The 24,436-nt window shown below is 46.3% G+C and overlaps 1 protein-coding gene across 3 annotated transcripts in view; it reads left to right on the top strand.

Annotated features, from left to right (window-relative positions):
* Positions 1 to 4,267: 4,267 nt before the first annotated feature.
* NRF1 (nuclear respiratory factor 1) overlaps positions 4,268 to 24,436 on the top strand; it is a 58,410-nt gene continuing 38,241 nt past the window's right edge. For 2 of the 3 annotated variants that reach the window (XM_062492402.1, XM_062492403.1), the window contains exons 1-3: positions 4,268 to 4,393; positions 20,112 to 20,343; positions 22,894 to 23,008. In XM_062492402.1, coding sequence (XP_062348386.1) covers positions 20,121 to 20,343; positions 22,894 to 23,008 — 338 coding nt within the window. In that variant the 5' untranslated portion in view covers positions 4,268 to 4,393; positions 20,112 to 20,120. Of the gene's footprint in view, positions 4,394 to 20,111; positions 20,344 to 22,788; positions 22,804 to 22,893; positions 23,009 to 24,436 lie in introns of those variants that run through there. The other variant, XM_062492404.1, reaches the window with a different exon arrangement.

The raw sequence follows: 24,436 nt of genomic DNA, 5'->3' as shown, positions 1-24,436 counted from the left end.
CGGGGGAGTGGAGCAGAGCTGCGGAATTCTCTCTCTGGAGCTTATCTCTCCTGCCCAGGGGAGAACTGACCCTGCCGCTCCTGCTGACAATAACCACGGGGTTATTGCAAAGACCCGCCCGGCCACGGGGACACAGCGATAACAACACATCCTAAACATCCCTCGGAGTGATCAGCGCCTGCTCGGGGAATTGATTCCCCCAAGGAAAGCAGTCTAGCCACGAAGGTGGATCCCATCGTGAGGGGATTGACAGCTCACTGCCACTGGAGTCGGACAACGCCTGTCTTCAAAACCTACTGAAAAAAAAGAATCTGGGTGTGAAACCAGCTTCATTCACCGCGTGGGGATGGGAGGGCACGGTCCTCCTGCCAACAAGCTCCCACCTAATTTCTCCCTTCTTCAGCCTCATCTCTGTCTCCCCATCAATTGTACGTAGAGATGGTTTGAGCTCCCTTCCCACCCAAACCATGCTGTGGTGAACTTGACCAAACTGCATGTACATTTATATGTATATTTGAAAATAAGCCGAAAAGATGTCTGAGGAATGCCTGCAAAAGGGGAGAACTACACGTAAGGATCTAAACACGAGAGTGGGAACATTCAAATGAAAGACCAGAAATGTGCATCTGCAGAGCCCTGAGATGCTGCAGGAATCCAAAATCCAGCAGCAGGTCTCTAGAACTATTACAGATTTTGGGGACTACAGTCTCTAACAGAGCTTTTCGCTACAGGAATCATCCCCACATTCAGCCTTGGTTTTGGTCAGCTCCAGAGGAGCTGTGGCAGGCAGAGCCTGGCTAAGGCCACTTAAAACAAAGCCAGTGCACCACCAAAATTCTCCCTGGATGTAGGGAAAGCCATCCTGGCTCTTTATGAACCATGCAAAGATGGCTCAGTGCACATTCCTGAACAATCCCTGCACATTAAGGAAAGCACTGGATGTCATTTTCTTTTTAATCTGGGAAGAGGGAGAGAAGAACAAGGCCAAGGAGCTGCAGCTGTGTCTGTCCTTCCCCTTCCCATCTGTACGGTGAATGTTTGAAAAATGCTGTTTGTGGTCTCTCCCTTTTGTTTTGTATTTTTTTATTATTATTATTCCACAGGTTGTCCATGAGGTTGCGGATGCCACATCCCTGGCAGTATCCAAGCCCAGGTCAGAGGAATCTGGGATAATGGAAGGTGTCTCTGCCCATGGCAGGGACTGGAACTGGATGATCCTTAATTTCCCTTCCAAGCAAGCCCATGCCACAATTTTTCTGTGATTTTCCAGACCCAGGAACGGGGACCTTTAAACCTTTCCCCTCGGTTAATCCATCGTTTTTCCTCCCCAGGCTTTCCCTGAACACCGAACTTGGCATTTCCTGACCAGCCTCCAGCATTCCCATGGCTCCCTTCCTCCTGCTGGCCATATTTGCACTCCCAGCTGAGTCTTTTCCCAATCTTTTCACCTAGGATTATGGCCCAGCACAGCCTAGATTTTTCCAGGAGAACCCAGGGAGGCGCGTGCTGGAGCTGTTTTCCTAAGAGAAAGGGTTGGTTCATTCCCACTGGGAAATAATGCCTCTCCAGCTCATTTCCAATCCATCCCAAATAAACATCCACGCTGTTCCTCTGCCCACTCTGTCCTGAGTGGATGCTCTTCACAGAGGTGGAAAAAACCAAAAAGACACCATATGTGCCAGCACTTAGCAGCCACAAACTCAGGGATTTTGGTCACTTTACCAAATCCTGTGTCTGGATCAGCCCATTCCAAACCCATCAGCAACACATGGCCTTGGAAATACCCCTGGATGGGACATCCCATCACCCACCCCACTCCCCTGTTGGAACCCTAAAGCCTGAGAGTTTGGAACTTTCTGTGCTGTCAGGCACTGATCCCCAGGGAAATTCTGCTTTTGAACTTATGCCTTGGAGAAGGCTCCCAAAATTGAATTATGGAGTTGGAATCACTGGTGTGTCGTTAGAAGTGCGTAACATTACACGGTGAAGGGTTTGGAGTTTGGGGTTTTAGAATATTCTAATAGGTATGGGACAAGATGGAGCTTTTGGTTTTTCTTCCTTCTTGTTCTTCTTCTTGGATTCAGGTAGCATTTTTTAAAATGGATAGAAAATGCTGCCCTGCAGGACAAGGGTGCTTGGTCATTGGGTCAAAAAGTAAAAATAATTTAGCTGCTAGTTTTTAATTGGGCAATTAGGGCTTAAAAGACCTTGTAATGAGCAAAATAATGCTCCATTTTTTAATTTTTAGCTTGTCAGCTAGAAATGCTGTAGCACTCACTGTACTCTAAATAAGAATTAATAAACAACTGAGCCTGAACACAAAACTCAGCCTCTTGTGCATCAATCCCAACTCTGAGTAAAAAGGAAAAAAGACTCCCAGAGGCAGGAGCAGCTGCACCTGCAGCATTCCCGAGCCAGGCTTTGTCCAGCCTGTTCCTAAAACCTCCAACTCTGGTGTCCTGAGATTTGTCACATTCTAGCCCTGTGGGATTTTCCTGCTGGCTCACCTAAAACCACCTCCCTCCAAGAGCCTTCCTCCTGCAGGGATCCCAGGATGTGCTTGTGGTGGTGATTCATTTAAAGCCCAAGGAATATTTTTTTTTTTACCTGCCAGACCTCCAGCACAGAAAACAAACACGAATGGTTCATTAATGAAGGGAAATCCCTGAAAATATTTTGCTTTCCAGGCTGCTCTCAAGCAGCTTTTGGGAACTCTTCTCCTTGTGCCTGTCACCGTTGTGCTTTCCATGTTATTCCTAAGGAAAAAACAAATCCAACAGCTTCAGGGAATCAGATATCAAGTTCCACCTCAAGGCACAAAAACCCCACTAATTTATATTTTTATTATTTCCCTCAGCTCCTTTCCCCTCTCTGTGTTTTTAATCCTCCTCCTTTACTTTTTAGGTCCCAAAAACATGGAATTGTTTCCACTGGAAAATGCCTTTAACATCATCAAATCCCACTGACAGCCTCGGGACAGCAAGAGGTGGATTGTGAATTCCAGAAAACAGAATCAATTTGTATTTTTAACTGGATTTTCCTGCAGAAAATGGGGGAAAATAAGTTTTAAAATGGATTTCTCCACAAAAACGTGAAAAAATGTAAATTTTAAACCTGGTTCTCGCACAAAATGTGGGCAAATTTCCCTTCTGTACTGTATATATAAAAAAATAATTCTGTTTTAAACTGTATTTTTTCCACCAAACAAATAAGGGAAACATTTCCATTTTGAACTGGCTTTTTCCCACAATTTCCACTTTAAAATGGATTTCCCCGCCAAAACAAAGAAAGAAAAATCCATTTTAAATACATGTTTTTCCCACAAAAAATAGCAAAAAAAAAAAATCAAAACTACTTTAAACAGATTTTTTTCAAAATTTCTATTTTAAAACACATTTCCCAGGAATTTACATTTTAAACTGGATTTTTTCACTAAAAATATGGGAACAAAATCTATTTTAAACTGATTTTTCCATAACTTCCATTTTAAACGGGATTTTTCCACCAAAAACTATGGAAAAAAAAAATCCATTTTGAACTGGTTTTTTTTTCCTACAACTTCTATTTTACACTGGACTTTTCCTCCTCCATTTTAAACTGGACTTTTATGGGAAAAAGCCCACAAAACTATTTTAAACCAATTTTTCCACAACTTCCATTTTACACTGGATATTTCTACCAAAAATATGACAAAAATATTGATTTTTCCACAACTTCCGTTTTAAACTGGATATTTCTACCAAAAATATGACAAAAATATTGATTTTTCCACAACTTCCGTTTTAAACTGGACTTTCGCACCAAAAAAAAAAAAACCCATGGCCAAAACAAACAACAACAACAACAAAAAATCAACTTCAAAACTGATTTTTCAGCAAACTTCCACTTTGAACTGGATTGTCCCACAAAAAAAAAAAAAAAAAAAAAAAAAAAAAAAAAAAAAAAAGCCGACCTAATTTAAGCCGCTTTTCCCTCGGTTTCCACGTTAAACCGGGTTTTTCCAGCGGTCCCGCTCTACCCAGGCTCAACGCCCCTCAGGAGGGAAACGGCCGCGACCTTCCCAACATGGCGCCGGCACCCCCCACCTCGTGTCCTCCCCAATATGGCGACCACCCCCCCCACCCCCCCCGACCTCCCGTTCATGGCCGCCCCCCGCCGCCCTCGCCCTCCCCAAGATGGCGGCGGCGCGGCGCTATGACGCCATACGTCCCGCTCCCCCCCTCTCGCTGTCCCCGGCCTCCTCCGCCGCCGCCGCCGCCGCCGGTCCCCGCCTCCCGCGCTCGCCACCGCGGCGGCCGAGGGCTACTCGCGCCGCCGCCCCGCTCGCCCGCCGCCCGCCCTCCGCCCGCCGCGGCCCCGCGGCGCGGGCCCGCCGCAGCGCAGCCGCTCTGAGGTGAGCGTCCTACCGCGCAATCTCCTCCAGCCCCGGCGCAGCCGCACCAACGCGGGGCCCCCGCCGCCCGCACCCGCTCCCCCGGCGGCCGCGACCGCCCGGCCGCTCCGGGCCCGCGGGGCCGCCCCGGGGCCGGGGCAGCGCGGGGGGGGGGAGGCCGGGAAGGGCGGCGGGGGCAGCGGCGAAGGGGGCTCGGGGCGGGGGGCGGCAGCTGCGGGGCGGCCTCGGAGCTCCGGCCCTGGCTGAGCCCGGCCCGGCCGGGCGGGGAAGTTGGGCCGCGGCCGCAGACATTGGCGGGGCTTTGGCTTCGCCCTTTTTCCTGGTATTCTGGGAGCCCCTTCTTTCCTGCTTGTAGCCCTCACTACATTTTTTTGGGGAGTTTTTTCCTATTATCCTTTATTTTTTCCCCCCCCTTCACCCTCCCCCCCCTTTTTTTTTTCTTCACCCCCCTTTTTTGCCTTTGGTCACTTTTTTTGCTTTCACCCCCACTTTTTTGCTTTCACCCCACCCCCCCCCCCCCTTTTTATACTTTTCACACTCCATTTTTTTTTCCCTTCACCTGTTTTTTTCGCCTTCACACTCCATTATTTCCCCTTCACCCACTCATTTTTCCCCTGTACACTCCATTTTTTTCCCTTTACCCCCTCTTTTTTTTTTCCCCTTCATCTTCCCCTCTGCAATAATCAATTAGGTTTTAAAAGAAAGGCCTCAGAGATAAGTGAATCCTTGGTGAAGTTCTCTTCATGCTCCCTTTTTTTCCCCCTTCACCTCCTCTTTTTTTTTCCCCAGAATCACAGAACCAATTAAGTTGGAAAAGACCTCTGAGCTCATTGGTTAAGTTTCCCTTCATTCTCCTTCCCCCCCCCTTTTTTTTTTTTCTGTAATCCCTCTTTTTTGCCCTCCTTCTCCCGTCCCCCCTTTTTTTTTTTTTTTTATTTTTTTTTTTTATTTTGTACATGTGCAGGAGGTTGGGAGCGAGTTGAAATGTGTTAATCACTCACCTCCCCTCCATTTAATATATCCAAAAAAGGGGTGTGAATTGCCTGTAAAAAGGGGGTGTAACTGGCTATGTATTAAAATACCCCAAAAAAGGGCTCTAAAATACGTGGCTCAGACCTGGCTGTGACTGAGGTGCTCAGGACCTTGTTAGTGTAAATAATAATTAAGGGACAGAAATAATTCAGCTCAAGATTCTTCCTACATTTGAGGTTACCAAGTCTAAGCTTTCTTGCAGTTGTAGATGATTTTCATTGCGTGGGGAGATGTTTTCTCTGTTCAGGTTTTGGAGCTCTGCTTTATAATTTTTCTTTCTCCTTCACTGAACTGTTCTTTTCAGAATTTAGGGGTTTTTAATCCCTTAGGCAGGGCCTAGCTGTTGTGGTTTTGTTTCTAAGCCTTGCTGGTCTCTGAGCATGGTTTTAGATCCTCTTCCCACATCCTGAGAGGATTCCCAGTGTGAATTCATGTTCACCCTCATTTTAGGGCGAACACTTTCTTCTCCCACTTTCTTCTCCTTCATCCATGTCACAGTTCCTCCTTTTCAAATCCTCTCCCAGTTAACTTTCTGTTCCCAAATACTGAGGAAATAGGTGAGAGACTTGTTCTTCTTTTTAATTGGAATTTTTGTGCTGGTGGTAAAACTGGGAGCAATGATTTTGGTTTTTGTTTTTTTGTTTTTTTTTTTCCTGTCAAGGCTAAAAGAGGAACTGCATGATGGTGATGATGATGGTGGTGCCTGTGGAAATCTGAGGGTTGTAGCAGCTGATTTTTCAGGGTTTTAATCTTGCCCATCCATCCCTGGAAATGTCCAAGGCCAAGTTGGGATGGTGGAGGTGTTCCTGCCCATGGCAGGGGTTGGAATGGGATGGGATTTATGGTCACTTCCAACCCAACCATTCCATAATTCCACAGAGTGCCATGGTGCAGTGTCCATTTAAATAGTCTCATCTTCCTCTAATTTCTTTGTGTGTTTGGTGTTTTGCAGAGCATCTGAGTTGGTTTTTATGGAGTTCTGTTTCACCCTGGTTGTTTTTCGTGAGCCTCACATAATTTTTGTGAGGTTTTATGGTGACCTCTTTTGCACAGACCATAAACACAGCAAGCCCGGAGCCCTCAAGCCTCATCCCCTGTGGGTTTTGTGCAGCTCTTGGAATTTTTTAGGGTTTAGGAAACGTGTGGTCTGACTGAGGTAACTTGGCCAGGACAACAAAAACACCATTCCAGAAGTTAAACTATCCTGGGAAACCCAGCTCTCCCTAGTGAGAATCCTTGGTGTGGATTAGAGGTTGCACCTCTGTGTGGCTCCATCGGGAAAATCTGGGGGATTAAGCTGTGGAGAGTGCCCAGGGAACTGTTCTGGAATCCCCATCCCTGGAACTGTCCAAAATCCTGTGGATTTTGAGCACCTGAGGCCTCGGTTTGGTGGTGAACACGGTGGTGCTGAGCTGATGGTTGAACTCGGTGCTCTCAGAGGGCTTTCCCAACTTTACCAATTCCATGTTTCCATGAGCAGAGGCCACTTTGCTCCCGAGAGAGTTTGGCCACAGTGGGGTTTTTCCTGCCAGTTATTTGTCTGGAATTCCCTGGGCAGAAGCCCCGTGCCTGGTCAGCTGCTCTGATGTCCACCTGCAGCCCACAGGTGTCTTGGAATGAGGAATTCTTCACATGTTGGGATTTCATCACTTTTCTGTCTCAGGAGCCTTTTTTCAGCCTTAAACCAGACAATTTAACTCCTGACAAGCTCGGGCCTGGAATATTTCAGCATTGTAGGGGAAAACAAGGAGCTCCAGGAGAGTGGAGGAGCCCAGACTGGGAACACTGGGACCACTCTTCGTGTCCATTTCCCTTCTAGGCTGCTCATGTCTAACTTCTGTCGTGTGCATGCACAAGCTCTGGGAATATTTCCATTGCTTTTCCAAAGCAGGGAGATTTCCATGCAGTTTCTCTCTCTTGGAAGGTTTGGGAATTATTAATTTTTTATGCATTACCCTTCTTGATCTGGGAAAGTGTTTTCCAGGAAGGCAGCAGGGCACAGTGAACTCTGCTGTGCTCCTGAATCCCTTTTACCAAGAAAATTTAATTCAGACTTCTCTACATAAGAACATTCTGTGCTGTCAGTAGGAGTGTGGGGTTGTGTTGATGATTTTTGGTTCAGGGAGTTCTGTGAAATTCAGCCTTGGACTTTTATCTTCCTCATGCTGCTTCTGAAGTTGATCTGTGGGAAAAAAACCCAAAAAACTCAGTTCAGATATTTTGTGTTACCTATTACCCAGTGCCCAAGATACTTAATAAAATAATTTTAACCACTTTTTTAGTTCTAAAATAACTTCTGCTGTACAGTGGGGATTTTACTTGTACTGTTGAGTGCCCTACTACCCTCTGGGGGAAGAACCTTTTCCCAAAATCCGACCTAAACCCCCTGACACAGCTCCAGCCATTGCCTTGGATGAAGTGGCACCCTGTCCCTGTGTGTGTTTAAAGGGAATCCATCCTCTTAGGGTTTGGAATCCAGCTTTTTGTTAGGTCTTTTTTATGCTTTCCCGCATTCCCACTGTTGGGTGCAGATCCACACCCCTGCCCTGATTTATTCATCACTTATTTTTGTGATTAAATCTGTGTGTCTGCTCTCATGAATGTCTTCATCAACTCATTTTTGCCTATGAATCCAAACCAGGTAAATAAATCCTGGCCAAACCCCTCTGGTTTCCAAATATCCCAAGCCTATAAAACTCAGAACATCGTTGGTGTCTTTTATCTCTTGAAACTCAAACTTCCACCAGAAGCCCTCACTGCTTCCCAGCCTAAAGGCTGCAGTGGAGTGTGAGAAAAGTTTTAAGGTCCAGAGTTGTGCAAGAGTTTGTGCCAGAGTGGGAGAACCTCTCACCTGTCCAGGCTAAACCTGGACCATCCAGGACCTTCCAGCTTTGGGAAAATTCATGTTTGTTCTGTACCCACTGCAGTGGGGTTCAATATTTGTGTATTCCTCAGTTCTGGTCTTCTACCTGCCCTTTTTTTTTTTTTTTTTTTTTTTTTTTTTTTTTTCTTTCCTCTTCTCCCCCAAGAACTGGTGGTGCTGATCCAGTTGCCAGGTGGACAGTCCCACTGGGAGGGTTGTCTGGAGTTTGGTTTGTGCTCTTTCTGGGAAAGCTCAGAGCCTATGATCCTCCGGGAATATCACAGCTGCAGGCAGGAGCAGCCCCTGTGTTTCTCCAGGAATGTGAGAGGGTGCCCAGGTAACCCAGGCTGCTCTCCTGCTTTGATTTGGAGCTAAGTTTTTTTGGGAAGGACTTTGAGGCTGCTCTGGGTTTTTTGTGGATGAGTTGCTTGCCAGACTCCGAGAAGGAATCCAAGAATTCCAAGAGGGAATCCTTTCCACTGCCAGATGGAACCCTGGGAGCTGCAGGCTGCAGCTCGTCCTGATCCATGCTGACATTTTGATGTCAATGAAATTCCATGTTGTTTTTATCCCTCCTGGAGCAAAAAAAGATGTAGCTGTACAAAAACCCTTAGGATGCTCAGGATGGCAGGTGAATCCCATCTCAGGATTGAGAATTCCAGCATCTCTTCTTCCTGTTCTCCACCCTTTTTCAGGGGTTGTGCTGCTTTTGCTGGGGAGTGGAGCCCGGTTTTGTGCTGGAGGGTGGAAGCAGGAGTCTCCTTGGTTCAGGGCATTATTTTTGTTTGGCAGATGTGTGAATTATTTTACCTGTTTGTGTGCTGCCTGTGGTGCCCATGAATAATAGATGCATTGCTCAGATCCTGCAGACCGGCAGCGACTCGGAGGGAAGCTCAACTTCTTCAGTCCTACAAAATCACCTGACCCCAAGCACAGACGGGAAAAACCCATGGAAGTGTATTTTCACTCACAAACCACGTTTGCTTGTGACCAGTGTGACCAAGGAAGGCAATCCCGAAGTAACTCAGTCCTTCCCACTGTTCATTACGTAACCATCTGATTAAAGGAATCAAACAGGGATGATTTGGAAAACTTCCCATACTCTGGGTCAAAAGTACTTGCAAAGCCACAGCCCAGAGTGCCCATGTTTTACTTATGCAGAGAGATGCTGTGTAAATGAAGAAGTTTATTCTTGGTGTCAGCCATTAGAGTCTCCTGCTGCTTCTGCAGCCGCTTCCTTGGGCTGCAGGAAAATCCTTTAACTCCTGATTTCCCTTTGGAAGGAGAATGGATTTGGATAGTGCTGCTCCCTTCCCTCCCTAGAAGGAGCTGGTGGATTCAGAGCTCTTCTTGTGGTTGCTTTGGGTTGAAAATTGGGATATTTTCAGGTTTACTAATTCTGAGCATGAGCATTCATGAGCATTCCTGTGGATTTAGGGGTAAATCAATGAATTTGGTCCCTTGCTCCTGAAGGAAACGGTGAATTTTCCTTGGAATGGTTGGAACACTTCAGCCCTGATAATCAGAAGCATGTGTAGATGGAGGTGGTGGTGAGGAGATGTGAAAGACATCTGAAGAAGAAAATGTAGCAGCAAATAAGGATCCACGGCCTGTTTGTTTTCAGCGTACCAAACGCAGGGTTGTCGCAGGAGCTGTGAAAGCTCGGAATTCCCACAGGATTTGCATACTGTGCTCAAAGCAGGAAGAACAGAGAGTTAGGGTGGGTCAGGGCTGGAGTTCCAGGGTGGCTCTGGAAGTTCTGGATGTTCTTTGTGGGTCTGCAGAGTCCGCTGTGCCCGTGTGGGAGGCAGGGGACACGGGGAGCACCCAGCCTGTTCAACAGGCTCTGTCAGTGCGGAGAGGGAAATGTGGGATCAGCGTTTAAACCCAGCTTGGAGGTGCTTTAGACCTGAAGGACTGGCAGGCAAATCTCTCTGGTGTAGTTGTGCTGGAAATGCACCTTTTTTTTCCCTGCAGAAAACAGAAATTTTGATGGTGTTGGATGTGAGGCTGCGAGTGTGATGTGGGATTTTCTCAGTATTTTCTCACTGTACCTGCTGTGTTGTTTTGCACAGGGGACATTTTCTCTTTTCGGGGTTGTGGAGTCATGGAACTGTGGAATGGTTTGGGTTGGGCGGACCTTAAAGTTCATCTTGTGCCATGGCAGGGACACTTCCCACTGTCCCAGGTGCTCCCAGCCCCAATGTCCAGCCTGGCCTTGGGCACTGCCAGGGATCCAGGGACAGCCACAGCTGCTCTGGCAATTCCAGCCCAGCCAGGAATTCCCAATTCCCAAGATCCCATCCATCCCTGCCCTCTGGCAGTGGAAGCCATTCCCTGTGTCTTGTCCCTCCATGCCTTGTCCCCAGTCCCTCTGCAGCTCTCCTGGAGCCCCTTCATGCCCTGGAATGTGCTGGAGGCTCTCCCTGGATCCTTCCCTTCTCCAGGTGAGCACCCCCAGCTCTCTCAGCCTGGCTCCAGCCCTGGGAGCAGCTCCAGAGCCTCCTCTGGACTCACTCCAGCAGCTCCATGTCCTTATGTTCATTAGTTCCCAGTGGATTTTCTGGGGAATTTTTCTTCCTCAAGTGCATATTTTGCAGGGCAGCAAAGCAAATACGTACTTGAACTTCAAGAAAGGGAGGCCAGGCTGCCATTTTGGGTGGAAATTTGATAATTGAGTGTGGCTAGGACTCTCCTGTCTGTTATTACCATGTGCTGATCTCGTTGAGTTAATGCCATGTCCTTAAGGTGATCCATTATCATTTTGGGCACACCACAGTAGAAAAAAGGTACAAAGGTATTAGAGAGTGTCCAAAGGAGGGACTCGGGGATGGGGAGAGGGCTGGAGGGGCCAAAGGAAGAGCAGGTGAGGGGACTTGGTTTGTCCAGCCTGGAGGAGAGGAGGCTGAGGGGAGATTCACTGGGGGCTGCAGCTTCCTCCTAGGGGCAGCTCTGATCTCTGCTCTGTGTGAGCAGGGACAGGATCTGAGGGAACGGTATGAAACTGTGCCAAGGGAGGGTCAGGTTGGATATTGGGTTGGAAATCAGGGAAAGGCTCTTTCCAGAGGGTGCTGGGCACTGCCCAGGCTCCCCAGGGAATGGGCACAGCCCTGAGGCTTCCAGAGCTCCACAGTGGGATTGTTGGGGTGTCTGTGCAGGGCCCCAGTTGGATCCATAATCCTGTGGAAACCTTTCCAACTGAGAATATCCCCAGATGTAGGCAAGGCTGGACAGAGCTCATCCATGCTGGACCCATGATGACCCTTCACACCCCCACAGTGTCTCTGTCACCGCCCTCCTTCCAAAACCTTTCTGCTTTACCCAGTCTCATTCTCCTTTCCTGTGGCAGTCCAGCATAACCACTAATCCTCCCTCTCCATAAAAGAGGATTAAAACTGGGAACATTTGCACCTTACAGCAGCAGCGAGGGCCGTGCTCTGTCTTTTCCAGCAGTAATCCCAAGAGCTGTGCCTCTGTGCCGAGGCAGGAATGCTTCAGCCAAGCACCAAGCTGCAGCCTGTGCTTATTGGGTTAGAAATTCTTAAATTTAAAACTTTTGCCTGTTAATTAAAAAAGCTGAATTGACTAAAGATGAATAACTCGCTTCATGCTGTTGAAACGACTCCTGGGTTCTGCAGGCCTGAGGAAAATAGGTTAAAATTGGGATTTCTGTGTGGCTCTTTAAATAAAACTCAGGAGTGTGTAAGGTGACAAATATTACCTCAGAGAATGGCATTTATCATATTCTGGCTGCTAAATTTGTGGCAGACCACACATCCTGCAAAAAGATTTTAGTAATAAAGGTGCTACTGGTGTGTGTAAGGGGGAGTCACCCCAAGTGCTTCCTGTGGAACCTGCAGAGCCTGGGGCGAGCACAGGAATTCTAAATGAGAATTCCATCCACTGGTTTTTGATTCTGGGCTTCGGTTTCAGTTCCAGTTTTGGGTTACACTCAGCTGGCACAGGCTGAGATGTGGATTTCCAAACATGAAATGTGCCCTTTTTTTTTCCCTGGGGTTTTCCTGAGGAGGGCTGATTCCACTGGGTTATTATTTCTTGGTGCCAAAGCTTGAGAAGAGTCTTCAAGACAATCCACCTCATCCTCATGTTCAGCTTTCTGCTGGGTTTGGTGCTAAATATCTGAAATTCATCTGCAAAAAGGAGCCATTGCAAATCCCATTGTGAGGTGTCCTATGCATCACCCAATGGCAGCTCTCAGCAGCAAGTAGGAGGTTTGATCCTAATAAGTACCTGTGAAATCCTATTTGTTTCTTTTCCAGACCTGCCACTCTGGAAGTTTTTCCTGCAGGGGGATTTCTTTGCTCTTTGATGTGAGATTGTGACAAAGTGATCGGGGCGATAATAGAAGGAATTTTGGTTTTGTTTGCTAGTTTGATTTCAGGGAGCATTTTTTTTTGTTTGTTTTGGTTTTTTTTTTTTGTGTGTTCCCCGTGCTAATTAAAAGGATCATTTTACTAATGTTATGCCACAGGAGGACTCTGTGGAACGAGAGCCGGTTCCTGTTGTTCCTCTTGTGCTTCAGTCACCCTATCTGTGCCAGCCACATAAATATGTTCATTTCAATCTTGACGGGAGGGGAATAAACTGGAGTGTCTTATCTTGTTTTTTTGCCTGGTATCAATTGTGCTGCTGACAGGAGTCAATGTCTCCAGTCCTGGAAAGTCTTTCCCATCCAAAACCTTGCACAGCATCCAAGGGGGAGGGCAGGTGCTTCACCAGGGAAAAAAAACAAAACAACAAAACAAAAACCTGTTTTTTATGAGGTTGAGGTGTAGGCCTCAAAATTCTACCCATGAGCAAGGGAGCTTTTTATTTATTTATTTTTCCAGTGGAAAATGGGATTTTGGTATTTAAATGTGCATTTTCAGTGAGTTGTGGTAATAAGTGAGATATTAATCAAGCTTATCCTGGTGAATGGTGTTGTTTGCTTATCAAACCCAGAGGGGTGATTCCCTCTAGGCACAGTTTTATACAGAAGTGATATCAAATTCACCCTAAATTCGAATTAATGAATGATACTTACCCAGTGAGAGGTGCCAATGCAATGGAAATCACAGAAAGAGCTGCATCTCCATGATTTGGAATCTGGAATCACCTGCTAGGGACACCTGGACATCTCCTTTGTCCTGTCCCTGTGGAGAAAAGACCAGGAGAAGGTCTGGGACTGGTTTGGTGGTGGTAGCAAAGCTGTGTGATGGCAGTGGAGGCTTTTCCCTGGGCTTTCCCAAAAGCTGGTGCTGTTGGAATTGGCTGGAACAGCTCTGATTTCTAATGGAAGTGGTTTCTTAACCAGCATTCCCAAGACATGCTGGCCCAGACAGAGGAGAAGCAGAGCCAGGACAAGACCAGGATTGGCCATTCCTCCTTTTTAAAGGTTGCCCTCTAATCCTCCCCTCAGCTAGCAGCAGCTTCTCTAATACAGACCATGCCAGGAGCCACAAACCCAACTCCTTCCTGGCCATTCTCATCCCAAACCCAGCTTCTTCCTGGCCATTCTCATCCCAAACCCAGCTCCTTCCTGGCCATTCTCATCCCAAACCCAGCTCTTTCCTGGCCATTGTCATCCCAAACCCAGCTCCTTCCTGGCCATTGTCATCCCAAACCCAGCTCCTTCCTGGCCATTCTCATCCCAAACCCAACTCCTTTCTGGCCATTCTCATCCCAAAGCCAGCTCCTTCCTGGCCATTCTCATCTCAAACCCAACTCCTTTCTGGCCATTCTCATCCCAAACCCAGCTCCTTCCTGGCCATTCTCATCCCAAACCCAGCTCCTTTCTGGCCATTGTCTTCCAAAGCCAGCTCCTTTCTGGCCATTCTCATTGGAGGGAAAACACAAATCTCTCCAGACTGAGTTTTGATGGACACCACTGATCTCATTTGCTGCTCCTGGTGAAAATCATGGAATACCATCCCTGGATTTGTGTTTTTGACCATCAAAGTGTGATGTATCAAAAACCTGCAGGTGATAAACCAGGATGTGCCTGCTCTCCCAAAACCTAAAAGGTCTTGTGCCAGAACAGGAAAAGCAGGACTGGACAATTTCAAAGGTACAATTCCACTCAAACAGGATTTGATTTTTTTAGTAAATGGCCAGTGATTGATTCCTTGCTCAGTTTCCACTCACCAATTATCCCAGGCTGCCTCTGCAGGGAAATTGGAGTTTATCAAGATGCACAGCCGGAAGTTCAGAACAGCTTTTTAAAGAGCACATTCCTGAGCACTAAATGCAGAGGAAGTGCTTTTTAATCTGATTGAATCCACGAAGTGTGACCCAGTTGACTGAAAAATCTCCTTCACATCACGTCAGCCCAGATCATCAAAGGTACTTTGGATCCCTCCCAGTCACGAGCTGTGCTGACGCCAGGGCAGGGAGGAGGAGGAGCTGTTGCAGCCACAAACAGTTGGTAGATCTTAAAATAAATGGAAGTGGGGTATTCCTTACCCTCCTGGGAGTGAGGAAGCAGCTCAGCAGGAGCGTGTGGGAAATCCTGGGTGCCACCAGCAGTATGTTGGTGAGTTGGGAAGCTGGAAACTGCTCCAGCTTTGCTCATTGGCTTGTGGAGATGAAGCAGCATTTAGTGAGGAATCACCACGGCTCCCTCCCAGCAAGGAGTTCCAAAACCTGATTCTGGATGTTCTAAATCTAAATCAGTTCCAGAACCTGATTTAGGGGATGATTTCCTACAGAGGGGTGAACACCATGGAGCTGCTGCTGGAGAAGGAACACATGTGGATCACAGGAGCTCTGCAGGCACCTCCCAGATCAGAATGCCAGTGTGCTGTTGTTTAATACAGAGCAAATAATTTATTTCTGGCACAGGCTTGAATCCATTAAACTGCAGATGCTTGTCAGCTTCACAGAAGAGCAGAAGAAAGGCAGGAGGTATTGCAGGTTTTCTGGAAAACACCCAGAGCAGGATTCCCCTGAAGTGAAAGCATGAAGAGTGGGACCAGCTTGAATAATGAACCAGATTTTCTCTTTCTTTTTTTGAGATTTCTGTGTAGTGCCATCCAAAGTGCTTTGTGCTGAGTTTCCTGTGTGTGGAGCAGGAGTGTCAGTAAGGAATTGGTGCTGAGTGCAGCACAGAGATCAAACAGAAAATGGTTTGGGAAAGGAAAACCAGGAGTGTTTTCATTCCTTTGAAAGAAATGAGGAAACGACCAGAGGGATTATTTCTGAGAGTGTAGGATTGACTCTGAAGTAAGTCCTTTAAATTAATTAATTTAAGAAAACCAAAGCAAATTAAACCAAAATAAATTAAAAACCCCAGGAGCATCTGATGTCCCCTGAGCTGACTGAGCAGCCACAACATCAACTTGTCTCTTCCTTTCTCCATGCTTTTGCTGAGTACAAGGCATGATTTTGGGGGAAATTGTGTGAAAAGCCTTAATCTACAGGAATGTTGCAGACCACAAGGCCCCACCTGTGCAAGCTCTGTGGGTTTGGGTGGGTCCATCACCAAGGGATGGGTTTAGTGGTGACCTTGGCAGCGTAGGGGGACTTGATGATCCCAGAGGGCTTTTCCAAGCTGAGCTATTCCATGATTCCATCTTTTCAGTGGTTCAGAGCCCCTGGAGGATGACAGCCTTTCTCCTGAGTCTCATCCTTGGGAAGAGGAGAAAGTCCATGACCTGACCAGCCTGGAATGAGAGCAGGGACAGTCCCCTGACCTCGTTAATGTGTCTGTTAAGATAACTGGGGACATTGATCACTTGTAAAGAGGATTCAGAGTTTTCAGAACCTGTTTTCCTTAGTCCTCTCTTTTTCCTCCCCTGTAATTTCCAACTCCTCGCAGAGAAGGCAGAGCTGCTGCTTGAGCTGGGGACATCCATCTAATAATAATCATTGCTGGGATGGGATTTCCTTCTTCCCAAAACCTTTGGTTGGGAAAGTTTGTGCACCATCAGCAGGCTGTGTGAGAGCTGATGTCTCCATTTGCCACTGGGGATTTGCTAATTCCTGCATTCTGGTTATAAAATTTCAGTTTTAGTTGTGAAATGTTGTATTTGTTTTCATGTTGATGCTGGTACAGAATGCAGGGGCACTTTTCCCGTTTGGTTTTCCACCCAGAATGCCTCACTCTCAATGTGAAAATACAAAGGCTGCATTCTGACAGTCAGGACTGCTATCAAAGAAGCAAGTTTTGTAAGAACGCTGACATAATTGATCAGTTTGAAGACAAGATCCTTATAATTCATGTTTTGGATTCCATTGGTTGTTCCCACCCTATTTCAGAATGCTGGAATCATGGAATGGGTTTGGTTGGAAGGGACCTTAAAGCCCGTATCAGTGCTGTCCCCTGCTTTTGGGACACCTTTCACCATCCCAGGGTGCTCCAAGCCTCGTCCAGCCTGGCCTTGGACATTTCCAGGGATCCAGGGGCAGCCACAGGGAAGAATCTGGGCAACAGGGAAGAATTTCTTCCTTATGTCTGATGTAAATCTACCAGATTCTACTTAAAACTTTGCCCCTGCGTTCCCCAAGGTCCCTTTCCATTGTTGGGTCCTAGGAGGGATCCCCTCATGCATGCTCAGAGCAAGCAGCTCTCTCAAAGTCTCCATATAATTCATATTTTGCTTCCTTTCAAAATTATTTAAACCACCAAAGAAGCAAGACTCAGTGATTCTTTTATTGATTGTTTGTCTGAGCAGGGTTTCAAATTAATGAGGTGTGGGCTGAGTTGGTAAAAAAGGCCTCGTGATTTAACATTCCAGAGGATAAATGCTCAGTTCCAGGTTCAGTCTGTCTCAGTCATGTCTCCTGCAGCATCTGAAGCAAAACCTCTTCAGTGGGATAAAGGTTTGAAATCATTCTAGGCCCTGCCTGTGTAAGGGATTTTTTCTATCGTGCTTCTGTTCCTCATGACTTTTTTCTGGTGTGGAATTTTTCTTTTGGGCTCAGTTTTGAGCACCCATTAACCTGGATGGTGATGGTAGAGGATAGTGTCTGTGGGTTTTTTACAGGTTATGACTCGTTACTGTCCCACCATGGAGAACTTCATCTCAGTCCATGTGGGTTTAAATTGGTTGTAGAATTTATGGGGTTTACAACCAGTTCCTGTTGTTTTCTGGTGGTTTGAGTGGTGCAGCTCTGCCGTTTCCTCCTGCATCTGGTGTCACCAGCCACTGGTCAGGGTTGAGAGGACATCAGAGGAGTCCCTGATACACTCGTGAAGCAACTGCACTGTATGATGAGAGGGACTTTGTCCTCATATTTTTGTAAGCACTTTAAAAATACTCCTGGCTGTCATCCAAGCCTCCTGGACTGAGCCACGGCTACCAGGAAATGTCTCTGCAGTCATTGGGCTTTCCCTGCACCTGAAACTGCTCTGATTTTGGGAGAAAAACAGGGATTCATGTTCTTTTTCTGGAGCGGTGAATTCTCATCACTAAAGATATCCAGGAGCAGCTTTTCTTTCATCCATGTGCCTGGATCCCTGCTCAAATCCAAGCCCCACCCTTTGGATGTGTCACAGGCATGCTTTGCTGGGCCAGGTTGGTGACACCTTCACCTGCCAGTCAAGGTGAAACATAAAGCCTGGCTTGTGTCAGGAATCATTCTGGAATAATTTGAATATGGGAATGGCTTCCTGAGGTTTCAGTGTTTGCGGCACTGGGTTGCCTTTGAGTGCAAGGTTTCCTTCCATCTGGGGTCTTGTCTCCTGGTGGACTTTAAAGTCGCTGTGCTCATATTCTGATCACATTTTTCCACGGATTTAAAAAAAATTAATGGAAATACCTAACACTGCATTGCTCCAGTAGGAAAAGCAGCAACATCACCTTTCAGGAATTAAGCTGGTCCATAAGCATTTACTTGAAATATATTTTTCCCACCCTTTTTTTCTCTGCTGATGGCAGAGTGAGTTTCTTGGAAGGACCTTAGGGCTGATTGTTTATCCACCAGATATTTTCAGTTAGTCTCAACGTACCTCAACGTCTCAGTCCCTTCCTCGCTGGCACTGTTTAAACTCCTGCTATTTTTGGATGGTTCTAATATTACAACCCGAGTTGTAAACAGGGTTGGACAACAGCAACATGGGACTCCAGCAGCTTTTTAGGGAGGATTGTTAATCTGAAGCTGGCTTGGCTGTAGCTGTAGCCTCAGTAGGTTTGTGACAGTCTCATGACAACAATTCTGCTGTCCCTGGAATATTCCAACCCTTCCCCAGCACTGCCAGTCCCACCACTAAACCATGTCCCCAAGGTCTCTTAAATCCCTTCAGGGATGAAGACTCCAGCATTTTCCTGGTTCCACTGACGTTGTTCCTTTTGGAGAAGAAGCATTCCCTAAAATCCCATCTAAGCCTCCCCAGCACAGCTTGAACCTGTTTCCTCTTGTCCTGTGGCTTGGGAGAAGAGATTGACCCCCACCTGGCTGCAACCTCCTTTTTGTTTGGTCAGAATACCCCCTCTTGACAAAATGGTTTGGGTTCTTGTGTCTTACTGACCCCTGTGTGGCATTCCATGATCTGGTGTCAGTCAGGAGCTGTAATTCCATGACTCTACTTACAAGATCAGTCTTTATTATTTTATTTTCCTATGCCTTGCAGCTGATCACTTATTTTTTTCTCTTTGCCCTGAGCAGGAGAAGATTCCCTTTGGGGAATCCATTTTTGAGGGTTGAGGTTCTAATTCTCCTGTTTGAAAATATCTTAGGGATGTGCTGTTTCTTTTCCACAAATGTACAGCAGGCACAGACTGAAAATATCCCTGCACCTCCCGTCCTGGTCCTTCTGCACAGATCTGTGTTCCCAGTGTGTGGTCCAGGGCCCTGCTGGCTTTGTAAGCTGCTACTTTGCTCAGTGCTTTACCACTGGATGCCTTTGATAAATCAGCTTTCTGTGATATTTGTGCTTGGCTTGTGATAGCTTTGCCTGGACCCTGAGTCCAGCTCTGGGCTCCTCCTGACCAGAAAGATCTGGAAGGGCTGGAGCATGTCTAAGGAAGGGAATGGAGCTGGATAAGGGTCTGGAGAACCAGGAAAAGCTGAGAGAGCTGGAAGGGTCTGGAGACCCAGAAGAAGCTGAGAGAGTTGGGAAAGGGTCTGGAGAAGCAGAAAAAGTTGAGGGAGCTGGGAAAGGGGCTCAGCCTGGAGAAAAGAAGGCTCGGGGGGACCCTGTGGCTCTGCACAGCTCCCTGACAGGAGGGGACAGCCGGCAGTGTTGGGCTCTGCTCCCAAGGAACAGGGACAGGAGCAGAGGGAATGGCCTCAGGCTGGGACAGGGGAGGCTCAGGATGGGCAGCAGGAGGAATTTCCCCATGGAAAGGATGGTCAGGGCTTGGAAGGGGCTGCCCAAGGACATGGTGGGCATTGTCCCTGGGGATATTCAAGGAAGGCCTGGATGTGGCACTCAGTGCTCTGGTCTGGGGAGGGGGCACGGGTTGGACTTGATGATCTCAGAGGTTTTCTCCATCCTCAGTGATCCTGGAATTCTGTACTGGCATCCTCCTTTGTGTCCTGAGCTGTTGAGCTCAGAGGAGACTTTCTGTCGCCCTCAGGCCTCCTCCCTGAAAGCTGGAACGTGACATGGCCAGACCAAGTCCCAGCTTTGACCCTATAACGTGTGGGACATGGAATCTCAGGGCTGCAGAATCCCTGGGCACCTTTCCCCCAGCACAGGCAACGGTGCCTGGGTGCTGTGCTCTGTTTGGAAGTGTGGATTTTTCCAAACTTTTCACCCTAAAGTTCCTCTCCTGGCTCCTGGGAGAATTATTTCCATCTTGCAGACCCCCACTGTCCCCAGGGGAGGTGATCTCTGTCCCTCATGCTCACAGCTTTTTGCTTTTTGTCCCCTTCTGCCAGTGACTCTTGATGGAAGAACACGGAGTGAGCCAGGCAGAGCACATGGCTACCATCGAGGCCCACGCCGTGGCCCAGCAGGTGCAGCAGGTGCACGTGGCCACCTACACAGAGCACAGCATGCTGAGCGCCGACGAGGACTCGCCCTCCTCGCCCGAGGACACGTCCTACGACGACTCCGACATCCTCAACTCCACGGCTGCCGACGAGGTCACCGCTCACCTGGCGGCTGCAGGTAGAGCCGGGGGGCTGCTCCATCATCATCATCATCACCACCTGTCTTTGATAGCTTTTAAATCTTCTTTTTCTTCTTGCCAGGGTTGGGATTAAATGCGCAGGAGATGGTATTTCTTGTTGGGACTAGGATTTTTATTAGTTCTTATCTGTGTTACAGTGAGTGCTACAGCACTTGTAGCTAACAAGCCAAAAATGAAAAAATTATGGTCTTTCTCTGTCCTTACAAGGTCTTTTAAACTGTCCAATTAAGAACTAACACCTGAATTATTTTTACATTTGACCTAATGACGAAACACCCGTGGCCCACAGTGCAGCATTTTCTATCCAATTAAAAAAGATCCCACCTAGACCCATGAAGAGAAGAAGCTGAAGAAGGAAAGAAACCTTTGCCCTAAAACCTCCATCTTGCCTTACATATATTGCTATATCCTAAAACACTAAATTCTAAATTTTTCACCCTGTGATATTGCACACTTCTATTCAAACTATGCGCCGGTGATATTAGTTCTATCACTCAGTTTTGGGAGCCTTCTCCAAGGCCTCAGGTCAAAAGCAGTCCTTTCTGACAGCACAGAAAGTTCAAAACTCCCAATTTTCAGGGTTCCAATGATCACCTCTTGGAGTGGTTACCTAAAAGAGAGGCTAGACAAAATTCAGAGAGTAAAAGCTGGTATTTATGAAAGGCCTTCAATAGATATACCTTGGGAAGTCAGACGCCTCTGAGGGGCTACACCAAAGATGGACAATGATCATGAGTTTTTTCAGACAATTATAAGTTTGGTCTATTAACATATCAGGGGTTAATCCTCCAATTACAACTTAAAGTAATGAAGTAATTTATTCCAAGTTTGCCCACCCCCAATTCACTGTTGTTTACACTTCTCTAAGACAGTGAGGTGTCCTTGAATTTCAGGCCTAGACATAAATTGTTTTGTCTGAATAAAATGGGAGAGCAATAGCTGACAGGCTATGGAGTTTTAGAGTTATACACTAAAGCAGTACAGGATCTGAAAAATGCAAAAGTTAAATCCTAAAGTATCACTGGCCCATTCCACCCACAGGAATATTCCACAGGACATTCTCCCTGCCTTCTCCACAAGCTCTGCTTGAATCCCATTTCTGTGTGGATCACAGAGGTGCTAGGAATTCCTGGTTTATACAAAGGTCCCTGCTAAAATGCTGCCTCAAGTAATGAAATTAAAATACCAAATAAGCCAAAGAGCAAAAATTATTTCAGACCCCACATAAACAACAGCAAAAAATAACCCAGGAGCGCAGCGTGGCCTGGCTGAGTCAGGGAACTCATATGTTAAACCTGTCCCAGGGAGATCCACAAAAGATCCTGACATATCTGGACTGGGAAAGTACTTCAGATTCCTCCCAGTGGAGCCAAATGTCCTCCAGATTGGCCTTGTAGTGGGTTTACATTAGCAGAAAAATGGGGAGATAATTAAGCACTGGGAGTCTGGCTTGACTCTGTATCAGATTTTAGACCAAACCTGTGAGGCTCCACCATCCCTTGAGCATCCCATGCCCTTTTCTTATGAATTTTCCAGTTTCTCATCCTGCAGGGTTTTTTCTTTCCCTTTCCCTTCTAGCACACAGGATTTTCAGGTCCGAGTGGTCTTCAGAAGGCTCTGGTAAGACACTGCTGGGAGCTCTGGATTTTGCATTTCTTTCCCATTAGAACAGCTCCTTAATCCCCCAGGAAAGCCTCCTGATGCTGTAGTTGAGGTGTCCAAGCAGGATTTGTGGAGCTGTACCTGGTTTCTTCTTCCCAGCCACCAGGATCTCCTCAGATCATTCAGTTACTCAAAGTCCTGTGAGTTTTTCATTGTGTTTGGAAGACGAAATACAGAATTCTGCTACACATATTAGTGGTTGGCTTCTTTTTTTTTTTTTTTCACTTTTACTTAGAGTCAGGATTGAAACTCCAGAGACTGATTTATATTTTGTGACTTGGTTGTTTATTAATTATCTGAAGTACAGGGTTTTTTAGTACCTTTAACTAACAAGCTAACAGTGATAAAATGGAGGTGCATTTAGCTAGTTACAAGGCTAACTATTCAATTAAAAACTAACATTGATATTCTTAATATTTTTGACTTAATAACTAAATACTTGTGACTCACACTGTGGTACTTTTTAATGAATTAAAAAGTACCACTTAAAACTAAGAAGAAGAGGAGCAAGAAGAGATAACGTGCAAGAACATCTGTCTTGTCCCATACCTATTTTTTAAAATAACTATAGTTGGTTATTTATAAATTTGGTATTTGTACCAAATTTGGGTTCTTATAAAATACCCATGCTGTATTTTAAAACCCCAAATTCTAAACCCTTTACAATGTGATATTACACACTACTGTTCCAGCTCCACACCCGTGATTCAAACTCCATCACTCAAATTTGGAAGTCTTCTCCAAGGCCTCAAGTCCAAAGCAGTGTTCTTTTGAGGGTTAGTGCCAGAAAGCACAGAAAGTTCAGAACTCCCAGGCTGAATTAATTCAGGGTTCCAACAACTGACCCTCTGCGCTTTGATTTCCAGGCCCTGTGGGGATGGCAGCAGCTGCTGCTGTGGCAACAGGGAAGAAAAGGAAGCGACCTCACGTTTTTGAGTCCAACCCTTCCATTCGCAAGAGGCAACAGACACGTTTGCTCAGGTGAGCACTCACCTGTCCCTGCCACCTCAGTGTCCTTCAGCCAACTCTGATGGCTTGTATGGTCACACCAAGTGCCTCCCAGAAGTCACCCAGCTAGGGGGTTATTAATGGCTGATCTTTTTTTTTATCCCCTGCCTTCAGTCAGAGTTGGGATTGATGCACGAGAGACAAGATTTTTGTGTTCAGACTCAGTTGTTTATTAATTCTTGTTTATAGTGAAGCGAGTTTTGTAGCACTTGTAGCTATCAAGCTAAAAGTGAGAAAATATTGGTGGCTCTTGCTCGTTACAAGGTCTTTTAAGACCTAACTATCCAATTAAAAGCCAATATCTGTATTATTTATACTTTTGACCCAATGACCAAACACCTGTGACCTGCACTGTGGGATTTTCTATCCAACCAAAAAATACTACCAAAACTAAGAAGAGGAAGGAACAAAAAGGAAGAAAAAGACAATGCCCAAAACCTCTATCTTGTCCCATACTTATTACTATATTCTAAAATCTCAAATTCCAAACCCTTCACCACGTGAAATTACACACTTCTACCCAAATGATACATCGGTGATTCAAACTCCATCACTCAATTTTGGAAGCCTTCTCCAAGGTCTCAAGTAAAAAAAAAACAGTGTTCTTTTGCGGGTCAGTGCCAGAAAGCACAGAAAGTTCAAAATTCCCAGGTTTCAGGGTTCCAGCAGGGTTTTTTTTGGGAGTGTCTTTCTGGAACCCAAAGAGCTGTGTTTTAGTTTTGATTGAAGGGTTAAATTGCAGCTGTGCTCATCTCCGAAGTGATTTTATGATCACCAGGACTGACACACTGGTGGGATCCATTGTTCTGTTTTAAGTCCAGTTAGTCACCAGTTAAGTGTCAGTGACATTGCAATATATCCATAGTGGCTTCAGTAGAAGTTCCACCCATATCCCAGTTCTGCAAAGGATTTAGCTGCCTCAAGAAAAAAGTCTTTTCTGCTTGATCAAGCCATTCTGGGAATAAATTCAATGTGTAAATCCAAAATTCCTTTGCCACTAGACAAACCCCTGGAGGTTTAGAGCACAGTTTTTGGAAGAATAATCAAGAAGAGTTTCCTGCCTGACTGTTTTTTTGGTTTTAGAAAACTCCTGTGGAGACACCAGATCTCCACAGCCCTCTCCAGGTGTTGCATTCCAGGTGCTCTGAGGCTGTTTGCCCACCTGATGGCCCCCGAGCCACACCAGAGCCGATGGCACTGCACAGCCCTGGAGACACCACCTGAAGTTCCATGCTTTGGAAACACTCGTGAATATTGGCTGCTACTGTTTCCTAGCTTTTGGATCAAAACAATTTTTTGCTTTTTATGCTATTTGGGATCTCATTGGGCACTTAGTGCTAAATTATTGGGTAGAGTTACTGCTAAATAACAATCCTTGGCAGTGAACTCCCTGCCTTTTAC

Source organism: Cinclus cinclus, chromosome 4 (genome assembly GCF_963662255.1).
Source record: "Cinclus cinclus chromosome 4, bCinCin1.1, whole genome shotgun sequence".
Lineage (NCBI taxonomy): Eukaryota > Metazoa > Chordata > Aves > Passeriformes > Cinclidae > Cinclus > Cinclus cinclus.
The sequence above is the reverse complement of the archived record's forward strand: the minus strand, read 5'-3'. Positions and strand labels throughout refer to the sequence as shown.